This window comes from Megascapheus bottae, chromosome 4 (assembly GCF_031878675.1).
Source record: "Megascapheus bottae isolate mThoBot1 chromosome 4, mThoBot2.hap1, whole genome shotgun sequence".
In the NCBI taxonomy this organism is placed as follows: Eukaryota; Metazoa; Chordata; class Mammalia; order Rodentia; family Geomyidae; genus Megascapheus; species Megascapheus bottae.
The window spans coordinates 31,514,579-31,542,289 of NC_143512.1; the positions used below are offsets into that span (position 1 = coordinate 31,514,579).

Here is a 27,711-nt window from a genome sequence, read left to right on the forward strand (position 1 = left end):
CCAGGCTCCTCTCCCAGGCCACTGGATCTGGAGAGTGGAGGGCGTTGGGACCCTGCCTTACAACAGTGGGTAGGGGGTGCGGGAAAATAGGAGCCAGCATCTGCCCCCCCTCAATTCCTGAGCGGGGCATCCTCCAGCTGGGAATCCTGAGCAAGACACCACCGAGGGGCCCCCCACAGTCACAGACTCTGACAAAGCAGTGGAAACACAGCAGGGATCTGAAGAGCTGACCAGCAGCCAAGCTCCCCTTCTGAGAATCAAAAAGGCGAGTCTCCGCCCTTGGAGCCCACTTCCTCAGCTGGGCCTTGCCCCTGGGAACAGAGGGGTCTCCTGCTGGTCCTACTGAGAGCCCCTGAAACTCTCAATCCCCAGACCCTTGGCTTGGGGCCGCCCCTGCAAGCAGCACAGGAAAACGTCGGCCAACCACACTCAGACGGAAGCTCGCAGATCCATCCCATGGTCCACTGTGAGGCCACTGGTTGGGCTAAGAGCTAGTCGTGCAGCAACACATAAGTTTTATTCTAATACTTTCCAAACTTTGTACTCAAATATGCTACCTACTTACCCCCTGACCTCTCTCATTCTATTTTTCTATCTCTGGACCTCTGCTCATCTTTCAACCTTTATACTGCATGGATCTACACTTGATGGCTGTTGAGCAACACTGTATATCTAGGTGTTTAATTATTCTCTAGGCTCAGAGGGACTTAAAGACAATAGAGATTGGATTGAGAGGCTTATTGTTTTGGGTATAAATCGCTTATCAGTGGATTATTAGACTGGTCGGTAACTGCACAAAAAGAAAGAGTGATAACACCAATCAAAACTTGTGAACATCTAGAGTCTGCCAGCTACAGAGGTCTAGGTTGGTTATATCTGAAAAACTATAATCGTGTTTAGTATTAATCTTGCTCCCATTTTCAAATGGGCAGAACAAGAAACTCAAGAAAAATGTCAAATCAAGAAACAACATCCCGCACCCCACTCACCCAATGTAAACAGCCAATGGAACAGTCACAGGCAAACCTAGAGGAGAGTCTTCAAAGTGCTGTACAAATGCAACTGATAAACATCATTAATGAAAAATGTGAAACTATAAAGAAAGAGATAAGGGAGGAAGCCATAGCTGAACAAGAGGAAACCATAAACAAGGTGATAAGTGAAAAAGAAGAAGCCATAAAGGAGGCCATAATAAAGGTTTTTCAAAGAAAGATGGATGAATTCATAGAATCCACAAATAAAAAGGTGACCAAACTCCAGCAAATGTTCAAAGAAAATAAAGCTACTGGGCTAACCACTCAAATGGAAATCAAGGAGCTAAAGAAATCCATACATGATCTAAAAGAAGAGATGCAAGGCATCAAAAATGAGCAATTAGAAGCAAGGGAGATGAAAAATAAAGTAGATAGCTTTGATAGCAGGTTAGACAATGCAGAGGAGAGAATTTCCGGGGCTGAAGATAATTTAGTCATTATAGAGAAAGAACAGAAAATGAGTCAATCCAAATCTAGGAAAAATGAGAGAGGGCTTCAGGAGGTCCAAGATACAATTAGGAAGCCTAATTTAAGGCTAATTGGTATTGACGAGGGCGTGGAGAAAGAGGTCAATGGTATTGGAAATATACTTCAGGGAATCATCTCAGAGAATTTCCTAAACATCCAGAAGGGCAGGCCTATCCAGATACAAGAAGCTTTTAGAACCCCAAACAGACCTGACCAGAAAAGAACATCCCACCGCCACATCGTAATCTGAACTGGATCAATAGAAACCAAAAAAAGGATCCTAAAGGCAGCCAGGGAAAAGGGCTCAGTAACCTATAAAGGAAAACCAATCAGAATAACCCCAGATTTCTCAGCAGAGACCATGCAAGCAAGAAGTGACTGGAAGCATATATGTCATGCCCTTAAGTCAAATAACTACCAACCAAGAATACTGTACCCAGCTAAGCTCTCATTCATAACTGAGGGAACAATAAAAACATTCCACTCCAGGGAAAAGCTGCAACAATATGTCGCAACAAAACCAACACTACAGAGAATTCTCAAAGATGTTCTATACATAAAAAACCAAAATAAATGCAATATAGGGAAAGAAATGGCACCTAAACAGCATACCATCTAAGGACCACAAGAACTGTCAAGACACAGGCCCAAATAAAAGCTTTTAAAAATGGTAGGACCTAATAAATATCTCTCAATCCTAACTCTCAATATCAATGGACTTAACTCTCCAATTAAACGGCATAGGCTGTCTAGTTGGATCAAAAAGCAAGAGCCATCGTTCTGCTGTCTTCAAGAGACACATCTTACCCAAAAAAACAATCATCTTTTGAAAGTGAGAGGTTGGAATAAACTCTATCAAGCTAACGGCCCCCATAAACAGGCTGGAGTTGCCATCCTCATATCAGATAAAATAGACTTCAAACTAAAATTAGTAAAAAAAAAAAAAAAAAAGACAAAGAAGGTTACTACATCCTACTAAAGGGATCTTTCCTCCAGGAAGACATAACGATCCTAAATATTTACACACCCAATCCTGGAGCTCCAAACTTCACCAAGCAAACTTTACTTACACTGAAACCATACATAGATCGAAATACAGTGATTGTCGGTGACTTTAACACACCACTCTCACCTATGGACAGATCAACAAGGCAAAAACTCAACAGAGAAACCTTAGAACTGAACAACTATATAGAACAACTAGATCTAACAGACATCTGCAGAATATTCCACCCAGCAACAACACAATATACGTTTTTCTCAGCAGCACATGGAACATTTTCCAAAATAGACCACATCTTAGGCCATAAAACAAACCTGGACAGATTCAGAAACACTGAAATTATTCCATGCACACTCTCAGACCACAAAGGCATCCAACTGGAACTGAACACACATCTCCACCAACGAAAACCCTGTAACTCATGGAGACTGAACAACACATTGTTGAATCACCAATGGGTCATCGAAGAGATCAGAACAGAAATCCAACAGTTTATGAAATTTAACAGTAAGGAGCACACAAAATACCAACTCCTTTGGGACACAGCAAAGGCAGTACTCAGAGGAAAATTTATAGCGCTGAGCGCCTACAACAACAAGTTGGAAAAATTGCAAACCAACAAGTTAATGTCTCACCTTAAGATCCTGGAAAAAGAGCAACAAACCAACCCTAATCCCAGTAGAAGAAAGCAAATTATTAAAATCAAAGCAGAATTAAATGATTTGGAATCCAAAAAAACTATAGAAAGAATCAACAAAACAAGGAGTTGGTTCTTTGAAAGAATTAACAAAATTGACAAGACCTTAGCAAATCTTACCAAAAAAAGAAGAGAGCATATCGAAATAAACAAAATCGCAGATGCAAATGGTAATATCACGACTGAAATTACCAAGATCCAGAATATCATGAGGGAATACTTCTCAAACCTTTATGCCAACAAATTTGAGAATCTAGATGAAATGGATGAATTCCTAGCCAATATTAACATATCCACACGGAACCAAGAAGAACTAAGCCAACTCAACAGGCCTATTTCAAGCTCTGAAATAGAAATGGCAATTAGAGAACTTCCACCTAAGAAAAGCCCAGGGCCAGATGGATTCACAGCTGAATTCTATAAGGTCTTCAAAGCAGAGCTCATACCAATACTCCTCAAGCTCTTCAACGAAATTGAAAATGAAGGTTTCTTACCAAACTCATTCTATGAAGCCAGTATAACCCTCATCCCCAAACCAGACAGAGATTCATCAAAGAAAGAGAACTATAGACCTATATCTTTGATGAACATCGATGCAAAACTTATCAACAAAATACTGGCCAACCATCTACAACAACTCATCAAAAAAATTATACACTATGATCAAACTGGATCCATCACGGGGAGGCAAAGCTGGTTCAACATACGCAAATCAATTAATATAATTCAACACATCAACAGGAGCAAGGACAAAAATCACATGATTGTCTCAATAGACGCGGAAAAGGCATTTGACAAGATCCAACACCCCTTTATGTTAAAAGCTCTGGAGAAACTAGGAATCCATGGAACATTCCTCAATGTAATAAAGGCTGTGTATGAGAAACCTACTGCTAGTATGACACTTAATGGTGAAAATCTAAAGCCATTCCCTCTAAAATCAGGAGCAAGACAAGGATGCCCAGCCTCTCCACTCCTCTTTAACATAGTACTAGAATTCCTAGCCAGTGCAATAAGGCAAGAAGCAAGCATAAAAGGGATCCAAGTAGGGAAAGAGGAAATAAAACTATCCCTCTTTGCAGATGACATGATCCTGTATTTAAAGAATCCTATAGACTCTACTCCCAAGCTCCTTGAGCTGATTCAAACCTTTGGAAGGGTAGCAGGCTATAAAATTAACCCTCAAAAATCAACTGCCTTCCTTTACGCCAACAGTGAGAAGAACGAGGCAATAATCAGGAAAGAAACTCCTTTCACAATAGCCTAAAAGAAAATAAAGTACCTAGGAATTAGCTTAACTAAGAATGTAAAGGACCTTTTTGACGAAAACTTTAAAACCCTAAAAAAGGAAATTAAAGCAGAACTAAGGAAATGGAAAAACCTCCCATGCTCCTTGGATTGGAAGAATCAACATTGTGAAAATGACAATCTTGCCAAGAGCTATCTACAAATTCAATGCAATGCCCATCAATATCCCAATGTCATTCTTTAAAGAAATAGAAGAGGCAATCCAAAATTTCATATGGAATAAAAAAAGACACCGTGGGCCGGGAGTTTGGCCTAGTGGTTAAAGTGCTTGCCTAGCATGCATGAAGACCCGGGTTGGATTCCTCGGTACCACATATATAGAAAAAAGCCAGAAGTGGTGCTGAGGCTGAAGTGGTAGAGCTCTAGCCTTGAGAAAGTCCAAGGACACTGCTCAGGCCCTGAGCTCAAGCCCAGGACTGGCAAAAAAAAAAAAAAAAGACACCGTATAGCAAAAACACTTCTTAGCAGAAAGAACAGCGCTGGAGGAATTTCAATTCCAAACTTTAGACTCTATTACAGAGCTATAATTATCAAAACAGCCTGGTATTGGCACAGGAACAGGCCTGAAGACCAATGGAATAGAACTGAGGACCCAGATATTAAACCACAGACCTATGGCCACCTAATCTTTGACAAGGGAGCCAAAAAAATAGAATGGAAGAAAGACAGCCTCTTCAACAAGTTGTGCTGGCAGAACTAGTTAATCACCTGCAGAAAACTAAAATTGGATCCTTCTTTGTCACCTTGCACTAGAATTAACTCCAAATGGATCAAAGACCTCTAGGTAAAAGCTGACACACTGAAAATTTTTCAGGAAGGAATAGGAGATACACTAGGCCTCCTTGGCACAGGTCAAAACTTTCTTAATAAGGACCATGAATCACAACAAATCAGAGAAAGGCTGGATAAGTGGGACTGTATTAAACTGCAGAGCTTTCGTATGGCAAAGGACATAGCTAGTAAACTAATCAGGAAGCCTATAGAGTGGGAGAAGATCTTCACCAACCAAACAACGGACAAAGGCCTCATATCTAAAATATATCAACAACTCAAAAAATTGAATCACTCCAAAACTAACCTCCAAAGTACAACCATCCCATTAAAAAATGGGCCAAAGACTTAAAGAGAGTCTTCTCTGAAGAAGAAACAAAAATGGCCTATAGACACATGAAGAAATGCTCAACATCTCTGGTCATAAAAGAAAAGCAAATCAAAACAACTCTAAGATTCCACCTCACTCCAGTTAGAATGGCCAGGATCAGGCAAACGAATAACAACAGATGCTGGAGGGGATGTGGCCAGGAGGGATCACTACTACACTGTTGGTGGGAGTGCAAACTTGTTCAACCACTATGGAAAGCAGTGTGGCAGTGCCTCAAAAGGCTAAACATAGAACTCCCCTATGACCCAGCAATTCCACTACTTGGCATTTACCCAACCATCCAGAAACAATGACATACTAAACCCACTAGCACAACAATGTTCATTGCAGCAGTATTCACCATAGCAAAGATATGGAACCAACCTAGATGTCCCTCAGTTGATGAGTGGATCCACAAGTTGTGGGATTTGTACACAATGGAATTCTATGCTGCTGTCAAAAAGAATGACATCGCCCCATTTGTTAGGAAATGGAAAGACTTAGAAAAAATCATATTAAGTGAAGTAAGCCAGACTCAAAGGAACTTAGGCTCAATGGTTTCCCTCATTCGTCATAATCAGTAGAAACCTTGGGCTCTACTAGCAGAGATCTGCAATAGAGCAAAATCTTGATACATAAGGCCATATAGTATGAAGCTAATTGAAAGGACCTCCAGGATATTGAAACAAAAGCCATATAATGAATGATTGTTGTCCTTAATGTACTATATTGTCTCTCATCTCCTTTGCTGTCCCTTGGTTATCTCATATTGGTATAGTATCCCACTTTGTTATCTGATATATTGAATTTATTTGTATTTGGATATTTGAAATTTGATAGGGAAGGGGGGAAAACCAAGACGGGTGGGGGGTGAGGCGGGGAGGGAAATGGGTACCAAGACATGTGAAAGGGTATCAATGTATGTGAATTAATGCACCTTCTATCTGGCAAATATCATGTAACCCTTTTACTAATTACAATAAAAAAAACAACAACATGGCTAACATTTCAGTTGAGACAACTCATATAAAAAAATTCTTAATAAAATAAGAGACAAAACCTAACCCTATACTGAAATCTCAGTTTTTGTTTGGTTTGGGCATTTCTCTTCATAATAAAAACACATCTAAATTTATCTGAAACATATTTTTATGCATTTTTTGCCAGTCCTGGGCTTGGCTCGGGTCCTGAGCATTGCCCTTGTACTTTCTCAAGGCTAGAGCTCTACCACTTGAGCTTCAGCACCACTTCTGACTTTTTTCTATGTATGGGGTACTGAGGAATCGAACCCAGGTCTTTGTGCATACTAGGCAAGCACTCTACCACTAGGCCAAACTCTCGGCCTTTTATGCATTTTAAAAATGTTTTCCAAACAAAGCTATTTCTCATCCTGTAGCTTTCTTACCAATGCACAAAGGACAAAGGATGAAGCAATGTAATATATAAGCGATATTCACAAGACAATATGTTGGAAATAAGCTTTATAACTTGGGAGGGATGGGGGAAGAGATTGGAAGAAAAAAAAAACATGAGAAGGGTTAACACTGTTCAAGAAGTAATGTACTTACTACCTGACAAAATGAAATTGTAACCCCTTTATACATCACGCTGACAATAAAATAAAACTTTAAAAACATATTTATATCAGACTATCCACTTTGCACAAAAGCCTTAAGAATAATAAAGCGCAAACCTCCGGGATGCCATCCAGTCTTGTAAGTAAGGTGATCACTATTTCTCTTTCTCCAGGCTTAAATTCTAGGACCCCCATATTCCCATAGAATTCATTGTCTCGTGGTTCTACTCTGTAGTGCAGAAATTGTTTAACAAGAGCTCCTCTGGATCGTGTGATGTGAAGCTCTACAGCTTCTCCTTCCTTTCAAAAGAAGAGCCACAAAAGGGTAAGTCATTTTAGACCATCCTTGGGAAGCTGTGGGCCCAGCAGGGAGGTCTGTGCTTACCTTTATAACATAGGGCCCTCTAGAAGCAGAACAAAATTCAAAAACTCCCCCGGGATCATCATTTTCCAAAATAACTAGGTCACGACTGGTATATCCAGATTTCAGCACCTGATTTTCCATGTTGGCCCTGGAGAAGTCAGAAGGGTAAAGAGACCCACTCCCAAGATTAATATCGCTGAATTTTGCACTATTACAGCTCTTGCAGATAATAAAAAGGAAATAATTAAAAATAAAGCTTTAATGGGACTGTACATATTAACATAATCTAAGACCATAACAGGATATTTACAGAGCAACTATTTCTGGATTATTCATTTCTTAGATGTCAGTTTATCTTTAGAACTGATAAAGGAGAATGTAACAGTCTGAGAATTTAAAAATCAGAAAGCTCTTAAGAATTCTTAAGAATTTCCTATCTTTCAGGCTGCTCTTATCTTTCCAAATGTCACTTCTATTGAGATAAAATGTGTTCCTGTGTGGACCTCAAAGACAATAGATACACTGGAACATGATAAATTACACAGGTCTTTACACATGGAGACTAAAAGAGGATATTCTTAGGAGAGGATATCAAAGGCTCAATATCTATATGCATGGGATCCTATAAAATGATATTTATCAAAATGAACTCCAAATGGAAGCAAAGTTTTTTGGGTTTTTGTTTTTTTTCCATTGTTTCTGTTTTTTGTCTTCTGTACTTTCTATCATGTTTGTAACTTTATCTGTTTGGGGAGAGTAAAGGGAGAAGGGAGAGACAAAGGGTGAACAAATGCCACAGTGATACTCACTGAACGTGGTGCTGAAATTGAACTGCAACTTGGGGTGGGGAAGGCAGTAGAAAAATTGGGAAAGAGTAAGGGAAAGGGTGATAGTGTTCAAAAAGAAATGTACTCATTACTTGATATATGTAATTGTAATCCCTCTGTTCTCTGTTCCTCATACAATAACAATAAAAATATTTCTAAAAAATTACAATGAAACCACAACACGTAGAAATATATGTATATACAAGGCAGTATAATAAAGCATATGAATTAATACTTTTCTCAGGCTTTTAGAAATCTAAAAATTGGCATATAGCATGTCAGCAACCACAGAAGAATCCAAACAGTATAACTATTATTTTGTTGCAAAGGTCGATGATTTTTTCATATAAGTGTGTCCCTATTACTCTTATATTGATATATCCATAAATTTAAAGTTCTTGCACTCACATAAACTAGTAGGCAAGAACCCTAAATGAAAATAAGAAATATAGCCAGGCATTGGAAACCAACACCTGTAATCTTGGCTACTCAGAAGACTGAGATCTGAGGACCATGGTTCAAAGCCAACCCAAGTGGAAAAGTCTTTGAGTCTCTCATTTTCTGTTAACCAACAACAAATTGAAAGTTCAGCTGTGGTTCAGTCATGAATGAAAAAAAAAACAAGCAATAAGGTACACACACACACACACACACAATTGCAAATTATAAAAATTCACTCTAAGCATTAAACAAATGAATTTTTCAGACTTAAAAAATATATATATATCCTTATTTAAAGGTAGATTTTCAAAAGTTTTATATAAAACACTGACATTAAAACATAAACTCAGAAAAGCAAATAAAGTGTTAAATATTAGTTAAACAAGATATGGTTCATAATTTCACAAATGAAGTGCAATAATAACTACTCTCTGTTATATATAAGCAGATAGAAAATTAAAACTTTTCTTCCTAATAAAAATTCTTCAAAATATGTGATAATACTAATTGCTAGACTTTTTTTTTCTAATCAGACATGAGGCTTGAACTCAGAGCCTGGCACTGTCCATGAGCAATTTTACTCAAGGCTACCACTCTATCACTTTGAGTCACAGCTCCACTTCTGATGTTTGAGTGGATAATTAGAGGTAAGAGTTTTATAGGGACTTTCCATTATGAGTGGGCTTTGAATGGCAGTCCTCAGATCTCAGCTAGGATTCAAGGCATGAGCCACGAGAGCTGCCTAGACATTTTATTAGATGCCTTCATTATATTCCCAACTGAAAACTTAAGAAACCTCTCTCTTCAAGCTTCATGTATAAGTTAAAATCACATACACAGCATGCAATGCAATGGACAAAGAGAAATTCTCAGGACCTAGGACCATGCAGAACTCCAACCTCATCCAACCACAAGCACTTGAAAAACACAATGATGAGTCACCAAAAACAAGGCATTAGCTTTGTACACTTACCCAAAATACACGACAAATCTTTCTGTTTCTACCCTGTCAACACAGAAAACACTATGGGAAAGGAGAAAAGGAGGCAGCAGTACCATTTGCCAAAAATCTCATCAATATTTCTAGACACTCGGAATGCCAGGATAAAAATAAAGCTAAGAAAGCCTTCTTGCTTTGTCCAATACCTGGTAATGTTCGCTTTCTGGGAATTATGCACAGTGTTCTTTCCCATGGGCAAATGCTAAGAAGAGATAGACAATTCCCAGTTATGGAAGATGACCCCAGAGCCAGGCAGTGTATTAATTCCTATTCAAAGCTGTTCTCTCCTGCCTTCTCCAGGGTGCTTGTCTCTGCCAAGAATCGTGCCTGCATACACACTGGCACCTGCACAAATTTCACTCAGCCCTATTTATAATTACATAGTAGTTTTAATTGGGTTTTGAAAAAAACCTCCATCTTTAGATCTAAAGCCGTTTGTTGAATTAGAAAAATCAAAATTCTATAGCAAAAAAATTGACACCTGCTATTCTTTGTACAGAAATATATTCAAGAAGTTATAAAATACAATAAGTTTTCATTACAATTATATATCAGGAAATGTAGATAAACACATTTTCCAATGTCTCTTATTTTCATGTTGACTTTAAATGCATTATCAAAATGCTAAGCCCTTGTTGAGCATAATGTTTAATTCAGATGTATCATTTATAAATATGGTGCTTTTTATCATATATTTAAATTGATTGTATAACATTTGGAGAAATTTAAACTATATGGTAGTTTTAGCCAGTATGGTATTGAAAGCAATTAATTGTTCAGTATCAAAGCATTTTTATAATATTAAGTTGAAATACAAAATTTTAAGTTTGAATTTATCAGTTCAAGAAAATTGTAAACTATATCCAAGTAAAAAGTGAAACTCTATTTTGTAAGAAGCTACATTGTGAGCCCCTGTAATCACATCTCCTAGAATGCATTTGTTGTTTCACTTAACATTTGCTACCAATCCACAAAATTATGGGATCTGCTAAAAGACACCCTTTCAAATGAAATTTTATTATTACTTACTGTCTTCAAACAGTCCCTAAATTGTGTGCAAGTAAAATCTAAAATAGTGTTTAAACCTCAGACTCTCTGAGGTAAGCTGATAAAGCTTAGCTTCCGATTGTTACAGCTTTGACTTATAAGCACTGCCACTTATTCTTTAGTTTCTTCAAGATTATCCAATAATGTAAGAGACATTCAAGTTTAAGAAAGAAAATAAAACATAGATGAAAAAAGTATCTAGCTTGCATTGCACTGATTTATTTTTTGCCAGTCCTGGGCTTGAGCTCAGGGCTTGAGCACTGTCCTTAAACTTTCTCAAGGCTAGCACTCTACCACTTGAGCCTCAGCACCACTTCAGGCTTTTTTGCTATGTATGTGAGGTACCGAGGAATCGAACCCGGGTCTTCGTGCATGCTAAGCAAGCACTCTACCACTAGTCCAAACTCCTGGCCCCCTGCACTGATTTTTTTTTTAACATGTGAAACACCTCTCCTTAAGGTTAATTCTGAAAACAATATAAAAACTATATCCTTTAGGCATTGTAGACAATTGTGTGTGTGTGTGTGTGCATGTAGTGCTTGTAGATATACACACTTATATTTATTTTGGACTCTTCACTTTCATCATTCTGTTTTCCTTTTTATGAAAGAAAGACAATAAATATAGCATAGTTCTCAACACAAATAAAGTAAAGACCATCAACCGATTTGTTCTTGGTATTCTTTCATATGAAAATAAAAATAATTCATTTCTATATTATGTTGAAGAAAATACTTTCAGAGGAAAGCATATTAAAGCATAATATACAGAAAGGTCTATGGGTTACATATAACTTTCTACTTATTCCTGAAGAACACAAAATATCTCAAATTTACTCATGATTTTCACTATTTCTAAATAATGTACAGTGTCTTCATATTATGTTAGCCTTCCCTAAATTGTATCAATATTTATTTTTAAAAAAACTTTAGAAGATAAAATTGTTTTGCTTTGTAATTTTTGGATTTCTTTTTATGTTTTAAGTGGCAGTACTAGGATTTGAACCCAGGGCCCCAAGTTCACTAGACACGCACTATACCACCTGAGCCCTGACCTCAGCCAGTTTTGTCCTAGTTATTTTTCTAATATCATTTGCATGCTGACCATGGTTGGCCTCCTACAGTCCTTCTACTTATACCACATTTCTACTAACTGGACTTAAGAGACACATCATCTAGCTTGTTCTTAACGTCCTGTCTTTATTGGACTCAGGCTTCAATTGTCCTGATTTACCTGCCAAATACAAGCGATTACAAGCATTAACTACAGGGGGTAGCCCTTGACTTGTTTTTTTTTTGTTTTTTTTTTTTAATCATTAACTAAACTCAGTAGACTTTGTTTTTAGGCATTTCTGTGTAATGGAAAAACAACTCTATTAGTGGTTGAGAAGTGTCTTACAGGAAAGTACCTTCTGAGAAATGTAACTTCCTATTATTAATGAAGCCACCCCTTTAATTTGCTTAATTTTGAATATCTAAAAAATAAGCATAATTTAACATTTAAGAAAATAAAGATTGGGGCCAGGAGTTTGGCCTAGTGGTAGAGTGCTTGCCTAGCATGCATGAAGACCCGGGTTTGATTCCTCGGTACCACATGCATAACAAAAAGCCAGAAGTGGTGCTTTGGCACCAGGGACAGTGCTCAGGCACTGAGCCCAAGCCCAGGACTGGCAAAAAAGAAAAGAAAAGAAAAGAAAAATTGTTTTATTCATTATTAAAGACCAGTGCTTTATTACTTGAAAAAGCTCTAAGCTACTCCCCTACTGAAAAACAAACTTAACAATCCAAGTATATTACTAATGCCTATTGCTTTTCATAAAGAACCAAAATGGCTTTGCATCAGGTTTCTTTCATATTTGCCAAAAATCCTCTAGTCAATGCTTCTTCACACAAATAGCAATACTTAAAATGGAGACATGAACAAAATGAAAATTGAGGCTATCCAGAGAACATACGCTCACACACACACACACACACACACACACACACACACCTCTAAGTGTTGTGTGAGTGGGCTATTACCTGTCTAGAGAAAGTGTGAGGGTTTCATTCATTTCCGGTATGTCATCACCTTTGACAGTAATGTTGATGGTTGTATCACTTTGCCCAGATAAAAACACAACTGAGCCATTGAAGGGACCCAAATCATCCACAGTCACCACTTTTGAATTCAAGTCAGAGGGCTTCAAACTCCAGTAGACAACAGCTTGGCCATCAGTCCCATCCCGATGTAAGGGAACGTGCACCTGATGGAAAAGACAAAACAAAAAACAAAAAACAAGTTCTACTATAATATATGTTAAGCTTTCCATTCCTCACATACGTGTGAATATGTAGGCTCTATATGAAGTAACTATTATAAACTATTAAAACAGTGTGGTGTTACTTGCCTCTAATACTAACACTTGGGAGACAAAGATAGGATTGTCCTTCAAGACCAGTCTCGGCAAAAGTGTCATGTTTGACAAGAAATGTACTCACTACCTTACGTGGGTAACTGTAACCCCTGTATACATTGCCCTGACAATAAAATAAAATTTAAAAGAAAAAAGAACAGTAAAAATCTAACAGGATGGATTTATCACTCAAGTCATTTGTTTGCCTAGCAAACACAAAGCCATGATTTCAATTATCAATACAAAAAGAAGAAAAGAGAAATCTAGGCAGGCATCAGTGGATCATGCCTGAAATCCTAGCTACTCAGGAGGTTGATATCTCAGGATCATGGTTCAAAGACAGCCCAATAGTCTTATCTCCAATAAACCACTCAGAAAAAGCCAGAAATAACTCTGTGGCTTGAGTGGTAGCCTTGAGCACAGAGTGGCAAAGGAACAATGACCAGAACCAGGAAAAAATCCATATCTAACTAGGATTTGTCTTAATAAAAAGGCAAAGGCATTAAAAGCTGAAGAATCATGAAGAATGTAGAACAAACTTGCTAAAGAACATATGATGGGGAATCAATTTTTATCATTAAAACTAGAAATGATAGAAAGCAATGTGAGAAAGTGCTACTAACCAGCACAATAATGAGTCATCCTATAGACCATCATGAACTCTTTTTAAAAAATACACAGAATATAATGATATAGGTGATATTTTTCTATGTTCCTAAGACAGATATCATCTTGTATCTTTTGCTTTTTAACATAACTCAGTTTTAAAATACAAACTATAATTCTATTTTTTTGGCTCCCTTGTCAAAGTTTAGGTGGCTATAGGTCTGTGGTTTAATATCTGGGTCCTCAGTTCTATTTCATTGGTCTTCAGGGCTGTTCTTGTGCCAGTAGCAAGATGTTTTGATAATTATAGCTCTGTAATAGAGTCTAAAGTTTGGAATTGAAATTCCTCCGGTGCTGTTCTTTCTGCTAAGAAGTGTTTTTGCTATACAGGGTCTTTTATTATTCCAAGTGAAATTTTGGATTGCCTCTTCTATTTCTTTAAAGAATGACATTGGGATATTGATGGGTATTGCGTTGAATTTGTAGATAGCCCTTGGCAAGATTGTCATTTTCACAATGTTGATTCTTCCAATCCAGGAGCATGGGAGGTTTTTCTATTTCCTCAGTTCTGCTTTAATTTCTTTTTTTCAGGGTTTTAAAGTTTTCATCAAAAAGGTCCTTTACATTCTTAGTTAAGGCAATTCCTAGGTACTTTATTTTCTTTGAAGCTATTGCAAAAGGAGTTGCTTTCCTGATTGTTGCCTCATTCCTCTCACTGTTGGCGTAGAGGAAGGCAGTTGATTTTTGAGGGTTAATTTCATAGCCTGCTACCCTTCCAAAGTTTTGAATCAGCTCAAGGAACTTGGGAGTGAAGTCTATAGAATTCTTTAAATACAGAGTCATGCCATCTGCAAAGAGGGAAAGTTTTACTTCCTCTTTCCCTATTTGGATCCCCTTTATGCTTGCTTCTTGCCTTATTGCACTGGCTAGGAATTCTAATACTATGTTAAAGAGGAGTGGAGAGAGTGGCCATCCTTGTCTCGTTCCTGATTTTAGAGGGAATGGCTTTAGCTTTTCACCATTAAGTATAATACTAGCAGTGGGTTTGTCATACACAGCCTTTATTATATTGAGGAATGTTCCATGGATTCCTAGTTTCTCCAGAGCTTTTAACATAAAGGGGTGTTGGATCTCGCAGAACTGGTTAAGCACCTGCAGAAAACTAAAGTTGGATCCTTCTTTGTCACCCTGCACTAGAATTAACTCCAAATGGATCAAAGACCTCGAGGTAAAAGCTGACACACTGAAAATTTTACAAGAAGGAATAGGAGATACACTAGGCCTCCTTGGCACAGGTCGAAACTTTCTTAATAAGGACCAAGAATCACAGCAAATCAGAGAAAGGATGGATAAGTGGGACTGTATTAAACTGCAGAGCTTTTGTATGGCAAAGGACATAGCTAGTAAACTAATTAGGAAGCCTACAGAGTGGGAGAAGATCTTCACCAACCAAACAACGTACAAAGGCCTCATATCTAAAATATATCAACAGCTCAAAAAATTGAATCAATCCAGAACTAATCTCCAAAGTAACAACCATCCCTTTAAAAAATGGGCCAAAGACTTAAAGAGAGTCTTCCCTGAAGAAGAAACAAAAATGGCCTATAGACACATGAAGAAATGCTCAACATCTCTGGTCATAAAAGAAATGCAAATCAAAACAACTCTAAGATTCCACCTCACTCCGGTTAGAATGGCCAGGATCAGGCAAACGAATAACAACAGATGCTGGAGGGGATGTGGCCAGGAGGGATCACTACTACACTGTTGGTGGGAGTGCAAACTCATTCAACCACTATGGAAAGCAGTATGGCAGTGCCTCAAAAGGCTAAACATAGAGCTCCCCTATGACCCAGTAATTCCACTACTTGGCATTTACCCAAACATCTAGAAACGAGGGCATACTAAATCCACTACCACAACAATGTTCATTGCAGCATTATTCACCATAGCAAAAATATGGAACCAACCTAGATGTCCCTCAGTTGATGAGTGGATCAACAAGATATGGTATTTGTACACAATGGAATTCTGTGCTGCTGTCAGAAAAAATGACATTGCCCCATTTGTTAGGAAATGGAAAGTCTTAGAAAAAATCATATTAAGTGAAGTAAGCCAGACTCAAAGGAACTTAGGCCCAATGGTTTCCCTCATTTGTCATAATCAGTAGAAACCTTGGGCTCTACTAACAGAGATCTGCATTAGAGCAAAACCTTGATACATAAGGCCATATAGTATGAAGCTAATTGAAAAGACCTCCAGGATATTGAAACAAAAGCCATATAATCAATGATTGTTGTCCTTAATGTACTATGTTATCTCTCATCTCTTTTGCTGTCCCTTGGTTAACTCATATTGTTACAGTATCTCACTTTGTTATCTGATATATTGCATTTATTTGTATTTGGTTATTTGAAATTGGATAGGGAAGGGGGGAAAACAAGATGAGGGGTGGAGGTTTGGGGAGGGTAATGGGGACCAAGACATGTGAAATGGTATCAATATATGTGAATTAATGCACCTTCTATCTGGCAAATATCATGTAACACTTCTATTAATTACAATAAAAATATATACATAATACAAACTATAACATATATGACATGATATAATATTCTTATATCATTTATTATATGTATGTATAATATATGCCATATAACATTAACATTAATAGTATTAAATATTAATTACACACTATATAATAAAATGTAGCATATAATAGTATATATTATTATATAATATATGAAATAGCACATAATATCATATAAATACATAGCTAAAGTAATGGTAATATATATAAAAGTATATATAAGTAACAGTAATATATGTAACAGTATATATAAATAGTATATGCAGCATATATACTGCATGTATATAATGTATATACAAATAATATACATTAGTTTTTATTTTACTATCTATGCATTTGTGTGTAAAGTATATATAATTTATATACATAAATTATACAATGTATATTATGTATTATATTTTATTATACTATACAATTTATATATAATATATATACACATTACTGCTACTTTGGCTAGCAATGGTCAAAACCTCACACCACTGAAAAAATAAGATTCTTAGGGAAGAAGAATTATCTAAAACCTAACAGTGGCTGGCACCTCTGTCACCTGTCACTTGTGGGAACGGGCACAGTCCATGCCACATATAGGTTATTAGAAAAATCAGACACTCCTATTGTTACTGTTCTCTTTCCTACAGAGGGAGCAATTCAAGCACAAACATGAATATCACTCAGGGGTAAGGATGAAATCCAGATTTAAGTTTTTATATGACAAACTAGTGAAAGTGATCCACTGTTCAATAACAAACTAAAATGCCTCTTAGATGACAGAAGGAAGCTATATTTTTTAAATTATGGAAAATATAAACCCATCTTGAAAAGTAAAGTTTCGCTGCCCACAGTCAGTTTCTAACCCACAAATAAGAAATTGCCATAACTTATTCTGACATTGGCTTTAATAAGAAAATCAATTCTCTTTATTCCTGACCTAAATTTCAATTTTGTTCAAATCAAATTTAAGTTTGAAGAAGCTGGAGATGGCCTAGATCAGACTGTAGTTTATAAGGACAGAGCTGTCCCTAAGTAGAAGAAAATCAGCAAAATTTGAAATAAGCCGAATGAGGAGTGAGGCACGGGTGGCTGGTGAGAGACAGGAGAGAAGCTCCTCCGTGTGTGAAATGCTTTCATGTGCCTGTGGATGCAACACTTTACATAGGCTAAAAAAATCTTAACATTCAGCATTAACCACCACTGTCACCTACAACAACAAATACAGGATAGTGTCTGCCTTCTCAGTCCTCTCTGAGGCAGATATGTGGAATATTCATTGATGGGAATCTGTGGTTCCATAACTTGGCCTATATTAAATATTAAAGATTTCAAGAACTTTTAACTAGGCTAGCTAGTGCTCTCTCTCTCTTACTCACTCACTCTCTGTAGATGATGATGATGATGATAGAGATGAGAGAGAGAGAGAGAGAGAGAGAGAGAGAGAGAGAGAGAGAGAGAGAGAGAGAGAGAGAGAGAGAGAGAATACATCTATATATTACTTCAAATTCATGAGGCCAGGTCAATAAGAAAGAACCTTCTTACCATTTCAGCAGCAGAATCTTCTGGTTCATGTAAAATGATTGGAAGGTTGCTAATAAAGCCAATTTCTCCATTTGCAATGTCTGGAGTAACTAATAAAGTAATATTTCGAATTTTTCCAAATCTGGGACTTATAGATGGGACTGGGGGAAATATGTTCACCAACACTGCAGTTTCCAACTATAATAAACAAAGACAGGATAGAAGTTTAAATTAACAAAAAAACCTTGTACTGGCAGCATATCACAAACAGTAGGTAGAATACTTTCCTAACAAGGGTGAGACACTGAGTTCAATCACTGCACTGCAAAGGGAAGGAAAGAGAATAGAGAGGAAGAAGGAGCAGGAGAGAATATGGCAGGGTGGAGAGGAAGGAGAGGCCAGGGAAGATGTTCAATGGGCCTTTCTATTGGTTCTAATAGCTAACATCACTCCATATTACATAAATGTCACGCAGATACTTACTATCCAGACAGAAATCATATCTATTCCATGTCACCTCACTCCCAGCTTTTCTAAGATCACATAAATCCCATCTGTGTCATAATCTTTTTAAAACAAACCTAAAGAATTCTTCACACCTTTTATCTCTCATCCACTTATCCACTCCTCTCTTCTGCCAGATGTTATCTAGTATCAGAAGATCATTCAGCACTTCAATTCTAATTTAATGCATCATTATGTTAAAAAGGGAAATGAAGGGATAAACATCATATGTCTATAATTAAGGTGGACAGCGTAATGTTTACACTGGGGTATTCTCATTTAGAATGTTGACCCAGTTCCCCATCACCATCTCACAAATATAAAAGGCACTTAACCCTTTAAATCAGGTAAATTTCCCTCAAGTTTCATGAAGCTTTCCTTGAGTTTTCCAATCGTCTTCCTTCTGCTTTTCTCTGAACTCCTACTGCTACTCTTATTAAGCTTAGAACTTTATTACAAATTTCACATGTCCCCAACCTTCACATTTCACATATTCTAACACTGTCCAAAACAGTTTATTAATCCACAGTGTTTGTTTCAGAACTGAAGGAAGTGAGAAGCACTGGAGGACTGTGAAAAACAGATATGGATATAAAAAACAGAATGGATATGTATACCAAACCAAGAAAACTAAAACATGTAAATCTTTAGATTATTTCATTTACTTTTAAAAGTAAATAAAATGCAAGGATATATAGTCAAAATCACATAAGTTTTCTTTTTTATTTTCTTTCTTTCTTTCTTTCTTCCTTTTTTGTGGGTCATGGGGCTTGAACTCTGCCTGGGTGCTGTCCTTGAGCTCTTTATTTTATTTTTTTTTGATTTTTTTTAATGAGAAGATATTTATTTTATTTTTTATATTTTTTATTGTAATTAATAAAAGGGTTACATGATATTTGCCAGATAGAAGGTGCATTAATTCACATACATTGATATCCTTTCACATGTCTTGGTACCCTTTACCCTTCCCCTCACCACCCCCCCGCCCCGTCTTGGTTTTCCCCCCTTCCCTATCAAATTTCAAATAACCAAATACAAATAAATTCAATATATCAGATAACAGAGTGAGGTACTGTAACAATATGAGATACCCAAGGGACAGCAAAGGAGATGAGAGATAACATAGTACATTAAGGACAACAATCATTCGTTATATGGCTTTTGTTTCAATATCCTGGAAGTCCTTTCAATTAGCTTCATTCTATATGGCCTTATGTATCAAGATTTTGCTCTATTGCAGATCTCTGCTAGTAGAGCCCAAGGTTTCTACTGATTATGACAAACTGAGCTCTTTAGCTCAAGGCTATTGCCCTACCCTTGAGCCAAGCCCCACTTCCCATTTTCTAGAGGATAACTGGAGATAAGTGTCTCAGGTCCTTTAGTGTCCAGGCTGGCTTTGAACCTTTATCCTAAGTAGCTAGGATTACAGGTGTGACCCACCACATCCGGCCAAGTTTTCTTTTTTTCTAGAGAGGAATGTATATATACATATATGTATATTTGTCTCATGAAATAGTACAAAGAATAAATAAAACAGATTTGAATGGGACCTAAAATCTAGATTTATGCCTTGCTTAAAGGCAAAGATGTTTCTAAAATGCATTGGCCACATGTATAAGTATCTGTGGATGGATATAATCTATAAACTATTAATATTCTCTCAAACATCAAGGAGTAGAGTTCAGTAGATATTTTTGCGGGGGGGGGGGGAGTTCATGGGGCTTGCACTCTGGGCCTGGGTCCTGTCCCTGAACTCTTCAGCTCAAAACTACCACCCTACTCCTGAGCCACAGCCCTACTTGTCCTATTCTAGTGATTAACTGGAGATAAGAGCCTCACATTCTTTAGTGCCTGGGCTGGCTTTGAACCAAGATCCTCAGATCTCAGCCTTCTAAGTAGCTACAATTACAGGCGTGAGCCACCATGATCAGCCTCAGCAGATTTTTTTTTTATTCAAAATGTACCAAGAAAAAAAGAAACCATTTTAGTTATTTCATCAAAAAAACTTACAGAAATAATTCCCAAAGTAATGTTTTAGAGAAATACTAAGAAATGATATTGAAGATTATGAAATGATCTAATAGGGAATGGCAATTTTACACCAACCTGGCTCATTTCCTAAGCCATGACCCTTTGTGGTCTGAGACACTACTCAAACAAAGTTTCCTTTTCATTCATAAAGAATTTGTTTTCACATAGTCTTTTTTAGGACAACACATTAATAGCCTCTACCTAATAACAGTTGTATCTGCAACAGAAGTATTTAACTGAGAGTCCTATCTTACTGTTCAGTTTCATTCAGATTCCCAGCCAACCTAGGGCCTCTCCTTCTTGACTTGCTCGTCTATTTTGGATTACACAAGCTATAAAACCTTCTCATCCAACCAGTCTTCCAGTTTACAGTTATTTTAACCTCAAGGAATTTTGTCAGGGATAAGCAAGTAATATATGAGCTATCTGCATTATAGGGCTATTGATTTTCAACCTGAAAGTCTAGATCGGCAAAAAAAAAATCAGATACTACATTTTTCTTCAAGTATTTCCTTAGTTTTCAAGAGTTATCAAACAAGCTTGGTCAAAGTTACCAGAAGTCATCTGGGAACCTAAAAGAAGGGAAAGAGATGAGAGCTAAATTGTCTGTATAGTCTTTGCCTAGTAAGTGTGAGACCCTGAGTTAATCCCCAATATTAGAAGCAATATAATAGAAGATTTTTAAACTATTCATATTGTATTTTTATTTCTGAAATATCTCAATTTTTTAAATTTAAATTTTATTATAAAGGTGATGTACAGAGCGGTTACAGTTACATAGTAATGAAATACCACATTCTTAAATTACATTTTCTCTAATCAATTCACAGCAATTCCAGCTCTATCCTCTAACAGGCTGTTAAACTACCCCATTCTGCTATCCACTAGTCTATTTTGCATTTCATGTCTGATGAACTTTCAATAACACCTGCTTTGGTTGCTGATTTTAGGATAACTTATATCTTACTCAGCATTGCCCACTTTTGAAGCAGGCTTTGTCTGTCTTAAACAACTTTAAGTAACAAAGAAAATCTGAAATACAAATGAGAGTATCATAATGGTCAATTAACTTTCAGAGAGGTATGTATACTTGCAATTTAACGAAAACTGAGATTATTTTAATGGTTGTACCTGTACTAGGAAGTGGGCCCCATTTTGAAGGAATGCATTATTTCTTATTGGTAATTTTGTAGCAATTTGAGTTTTACGTTCTGGGAAAATGAGGTAATTTGTTCTAGATGTATTTAAGATGCCATCTTTCGCTCGCAAGGGGTCCACAGCTCCTGTGGGAATGTACAGTGCAGAATAAAGCATCCTCACGTCTCCTTTGGTTCCGCCTATTCTTGTAAAACTCAACGACAAATAGCGTTCCCCAGGACTGCTTTCAATCTTCTGGTTTTCCATAGGAAAAAATGTTATGAGGCCATAAACATCATCACTATCCTGAAGGTAGAACAAAAGCTGCAAATAAAGAATGAAAATATTAGAGCTCAGAATTCTTCTACCTGACGTCAAATTCTGCATTCCAAGCTATTTTAATTTTAAATATTTATTTATATAGCATGTCTAAAGTGTTTGCTTCTTGTGAGTGAGTAAAAGGTGAAGCAAAAATAGAGTTGAAAAGTTTCCCATGTTGTCAAGTTTTGAACATTGTCACAGTAAAAGTTTAGAGCTGGGGTTACAGTTCAGTGTTAGAGCATGTGCATGACATAAACAAAGCCCCAGATTTCATACCCAGTACTAGAGAAGACAAGAAAATAAAAGAAAAGGGGAAGAAATAAATGCAGAAGAAACAGTGTTCAGTTTTCTTCCTGTCCTCTTAAACTAACCAAAACTTAAGATTTTTGTGATCACATGATTTGGCTTTCCATAGAATAAAAATACTGGAGCCTATCGAACTCTACCTCGGCTGGCTCGCTCACTTCTGCACCCCCTTGTATTGTATGAGGCAGAACTTTAAGCAGGAAAGCTTCAGCCTCCTCTGAGAGCTCATCTTGAACAATGGCAAGAGGAATGGATGCCAGCATCTGCCCTTGTGCAAACTCGAGAAGCCCGGAGCTGGGTGTGATATCTGCTGTCACTGGTGTGGGATCACTGCTGTTCCGTATCAGCACCCAGTTCACAGACACGTTGCCGTGGGTGCCACCATTTCGAACCACTGTGATCTCTTCAAATCTAGAATTGATTTAAAAAAAAACGTATATTGTCACATCATACTTTCCATCTTTCCTGGAAAGGCTTCCCCAGTATCAAGTTAGACATGAGAAAGTGGTGAAATCTAGCAAGTTTTTTTTTTAATTTAAAGGAGTAGAAAAATGATACTGTCTTATGAAACCATTATTATCATGAGAATTCTGAGAATTCATCTGTCTACTTACATCAAATGTAAAATAAAAAGAAAGCAGTGAAGCAATGATAAAGAAAATGACACATGCATTGGGTCCAAAATTAAGTGAGATGGCTAGGAATGATGGATCACACCTGTCATCGTAACAGTGTAGGAAATGGAGATTGAGATTTGGGAAGATTATGGTCCAAGGTCAGCCTAGGCAAAACATAAGCAATGTCTACCTCTGAACCAATAAAATCGGAGCATGGTGGTACATGCCTCTTATCCCAGCAACATAGGATGGAAATAAAATTGTGATACAGACTTGACTAATCGTAAGTATAAAGTCATATTTGAAAAACAATTAAGTAAAAATGGCTGGGGATGTATGCATCAGTGATATACTGCCTGTCTAGCAAGCACAAAGGCCTGATTTCAAACCCTAGTATGACAGTATACATACATGAATACACACACACAAATACACATAGTAATGCACATTAAAACAGTTATAGCAACTGTTTGATAGTAAATCATACCTCGATGTTGTGTCTTCATTAATTATAATTGGCTTTTCAAACAAAAGACTGTTGAATGAGAGTACTCCATAAGGTTTATCATTTGGCTTGATGATAACTTGGACACTATGAGGGACTATTAGCACAGCATCCCCCTGCAAGGTATCCTTTAGTAACATAATGTGAAATGACTCCGCGATCTCTGGTATGAGGTCATCCACTATTTGAAATTGCAGATGTGCTTCATAAATAAAAGGTGGGAAAACAATGGTTGTGTTTGGCTGAAGATCAATGAAGTCCAAATTTTGCTGAGCATGTACTGTTGAATTCCCAGTGAGAACTGTGTATCTGATTGAAACCTCATATTCATCAGATCCAACCAGATTTCCATTGTTATCCTTTCCACGAGCCACTGGAACAGAGAGTATATGGTTTTCCTCTGGTACCAAATAGACATTCTGAATGAACCTCACAGGGCTATCATTTTTCTTGATGATGATCTCAACTGAATTCTTAGAGGTGTTAATCTCTGCTCCTCCTTCTACCCTTTTTAGTTGAATTGAAAAAGTCTCATCATTTTCTGGCACCTATGGAACAAGTAGAAATCACAGCAAAACATCAATAGCCAAATTATAAAATTGAAAGCACCAGAAGGAACTATGTTTCAATGCAATTATGCAGTTATAACAAAAAAAGGGAAAAATTAGAGAGAAGCTCTTTTAGTATCCATTTACCAAAATATTCATAAAGCAATGGCATGATAAATTAATGAAACACAGTTATGTCTTTCAAACTTTTTAAAAAAATATCTTTCAATGAGAATTTAGGTAACTACAAAGATTGCATACCATAAATGGCCATAAATTATAATTGTTATCAAGTTGATAGGGCAGATATGGTATCCAAAGTCTGGTAACAGGGCTAGAAGCTGATGGCTTTTCTTACAGAAAAATCTGTGAGACTTCCTTGCTAATTAACCAGCAAAAAATTGGACTAGAGGCATGACTCAAGTGGTAGAGTATCAGTTGTGGACAAGAAAACAGAGTGAGAAGAACACAGGGCACTGAGTTAATTCTAAGTACTGGAACAAGTCTAATAATTTAAGGATCTCAACAATATAGTGAACATCACATAAATGTTCCCATTTAACATTGTTTTCATCTCCTTAAACATTTTCTAACTCAGGTATCAAATAATATGATATGAGTCATATGTTTTCCAAAATATACATCCTGCTTCTTTGGAGAACCAGCTGTCAGAATCTCTACTTGCTACTCAACCTTTACCTCTGTGCTATTGTGCTACTGTACCTCTCTACTGTGCTGCTCAAACTTTTCTTAAAATTTACCAATTCTATTAAAAAAATGAAAGTTTAAAAAAAAATCACTTTCCCCATCAGTAGCAATATTACAAAGTAAGCCTATTTGTTGCAAAAGATAAAAAGTTTGATTTAATTGAGGTCTTATCATTTTACAACTAAAATGTATTATTAATTATTTTCCCAAAATTATAAACTTTCAACGCTCTCAAATCTCAAATGAGCAAGTATTTGTAGCCCTCCAGAATATGATACTTAGTATTATCAATAATTCCAGCTATCATATCCACCATAACAAGCTATGTATTAAAAATGATATCCCCAAGAAAGATAAAAAGAAAGTACTCTTTACCTAACTTATGTGATTGTACATGACCTTTATAATAACAATAATTTTCCTAATGTAGGTTTCTAGCATTTTTATGGCAAGAAATCCACACAATAAGCTGGAAGAGACTCTATCTTAAAAAATAAATAACCTAACTCAAAAAAAATGATATCCCCAAATAGCTCAATATTCATAAGCTCTCTCCCCAAGGAGTCAGGCATTCATAGATGAAGTTTAATAGGTGCACTTTACAAAAGGGTATGCACATTTAACTTAATACTTGACATAAGGCTCCCTAAAACTTGTATAGCATGCAATCCTTGTTTCCTCAGTGCTCAGCATTGTCCTACCTCATCATCAAGAATGGTCAAGTTATAAACAACTGTTGCTCTGCCAGGTGGAAATGTGATATTTCCTCTAACTGGACTTAAGTCTTCTTCCGGGGCATTAGGGCCATCCTCTATCTGCAAAGAAATACACAGCATGATTGATCACAAAAGCATTAGAAAGCATCATGGTGATGCTGGTTAACAAAATTCTGAAGTATGTGGAAAGATGTTTTGCAGATATTATACAATCCTATGGTAAATCCATTCTTCTAGTTAACAGGGTCTATAATATAACTATATATCTTGGCTCTACTTGCTTTAAACTATGCAGCTTCTAAGATTTCTGTATTTGTCTCAGTCTAGTCAACCTGAGGAGGCTCTAGAAATACTTTATAAGAAGAATATTGAAGACTAGTAAATTTCCTTAGAAAATGAAATGAAATACCCATTCCACCACAGGCTGGGTGGCGTTGGCAAGTTATTAAACAATGCTGTACAGAGTTTTCCTCATCTGTGTGGTGAACAGAAGAATTTTACTTTCACAGACTGAAGGAGAACATGTATTCACTCACTTAAGAAAATATTTACTTCAGTCTATACCTGATATCTTTTGGGTTCTAAGCACATAACAGTGGAAAAAGCACACTCCAGCCACATGGATCTATGGAAACAGGGCAGAAACACATGAGGAACACTGAATGCATATCACAGGTTAACAAATCTCATGTGTGTGGTCAGGGAGAAAAACCACAAAGGACACTGAATTCTGTGGAGGATGTTTTTGCATGTACCAATCAATTATCAGTGGAAGGCACATATATCACATATATGAAAAAATAAAATGTTCCCCAAATGCTGTCTATAGTTACTTATACCAATTAATGTGATGTGGATCTAATGAAATAACATCTTAGATAAACTGAAAATAGTGTAACTTGCATAGTTTACTCTTTCTATATATTTTCTATCTGTACTTATTAAGAAGTATCATCAAAACTTTATCATCTAACTATATATTCTTTTTTTTTCTTTTTCTTTTTAAGTACCTGTACAAAGGAGTTCCCAGTTAACAATGCAGTTTGTGAGCACAATATATCTTGATCAATTTCAGCCCTTTCAACACCCTCACTCAACCCTCCCCTATGCATCCTGCCCCTCACTGTTTTTCATCATATGAAGAACTGCTTACAGCTTCCTATGGAGAATTTACAACGTACTTCAGAAATTATTACCAATGTGATCTTATGCTTATATATAATTCAGAAGGCATAGACCTACATATTCATGGATACAAATACAAGTCTGTTTCGACAGAATTATGTTAGACAACTCCAAGCATCTGCTCTATTGCAATTACACCTAGTATTTAAGATAGAAGCTGGCATCAGAACTTTTGAGTGTTTATCGTAAGTTGAAAATAGCATATCTGACCATATTGCCAAATGGGCAAGGCATAAAAATTAATTGAATCTTTAAATGTGAATCTACAGAATATCAGTTTAGTAATGCAGTGATCAATCAATAAGCAGTAAAATGCTTGGTTATAGTATGATCTAAGAAACTGTCATATTTATATAAAAATCATAACACCCATGGAGCCCTATCATGAAGATAACTCCTATTAATATTATCATTCCAATCTTAGAAAAAATAGAGGACTGAACATATGTTAAATACTGTTCAACAAGCCTAAAAAAGTCCATGGGTGTTTTTAATGTGTGCCCTTGAAAATACTGGTTCTATAAATGTAATAGAACTAACATTATTATTCTCTTTTGTGAGTTATCATTTCATCATAGCTAAAATAATTTGTGCCATGTAAACTTCATATACAGAAGCAGCACACAAAACATTTTTACTGTGAAAAATTATCTATTTTTATTTTATTACCATTCAATATTTTGCTGCCAATATAAACATCTCTGACTTACAAAATTACAGCCACCTAGTATGGATTCTAAAGTGTTATCTAAAATGATTTCTACATAAACTTACCTCAAAAGTCACAGTGACCATTCCATACGTCCCCTTTTCCCTGATGAGAATAAGAGGCACAGACTCATTTCTGCCCCGGTGTTCACTCACTGTGACTAGCGTAGGCTGTTGAGAAGAGCAGAATCATGCCTTGATCAACCAGATATAGGAGGTGAAAGCTGTTTCCTAAGAAATGTTACAATTCCACAGGCAAACCAACTCATAGTACAGAATAAAAATGTGGTATTTCTGTTAGAAGTGGTAGCACACACCTCTAATTCCAGGATACAGAGTCGGCGAGACAAGAATTTAAGAGGCCCACCTGAGCTACACTGTGATTTCAATACCAGCCTGAAACTGCAAGCAAAACA

General features: G+C 36.7%; 1 protein-coding gene across 1 annotated transcript in view; it reads right to left on the minus strand.

Annotated features, from left to right (window-relative positions):
- Positions 1 to 27,711, minus strand: part of Adgrv1 (adhesion G protein-coupled receptor V1) — a 440,726-nt gene that overhangs the window by 406,795 nt on the left and 6,220 nt on the right. The window contains exons 4-13 of the mRNA XM_090331049.1: positions 27,362 to 27,466; positions 25,388 to 25,501; positions 23,413 to 23,978; positions 22,449 to 22,719; positions 21,676 to 22,005; positions 18,031 to 18,207; positions 12,928 to 13,151; positions 9,833 to 9,865; positions 7,613 to 7,739; positions 7,345 to 7,527 (exon numbers count right to left, since the gene is read on the minus strand). Of these exons, the coding sequence (XP_090187175.1) occupies positions 7,345 to 7,527; positions 7,613 to 7,739; positions 9,833 to 9,865; positions 12,928 to 13,151; positions 18,031 to 18,207; positions 21,676 to 22,005; positions 22,449 to 22,719; positions 23,413 to 23,978; positions 25,388 to 25,501; positions 27,362 to 27,466 (2,130 nt within the window). The remainder of the gene's footprint in view (positions 1 to 7,344; positions 7,528 to 7,612; positions 7,740 to 9,832; positions 9,866 to 12,927; positions 13,152 to 18,030; positions 18,208 to 21,675; positions 22,006 to 22,448; positions 22,720 to 23,412; positions 23,979 to 25,387; positions 25,502 to 27,361; positions 27,467 to 27,711) is intronic.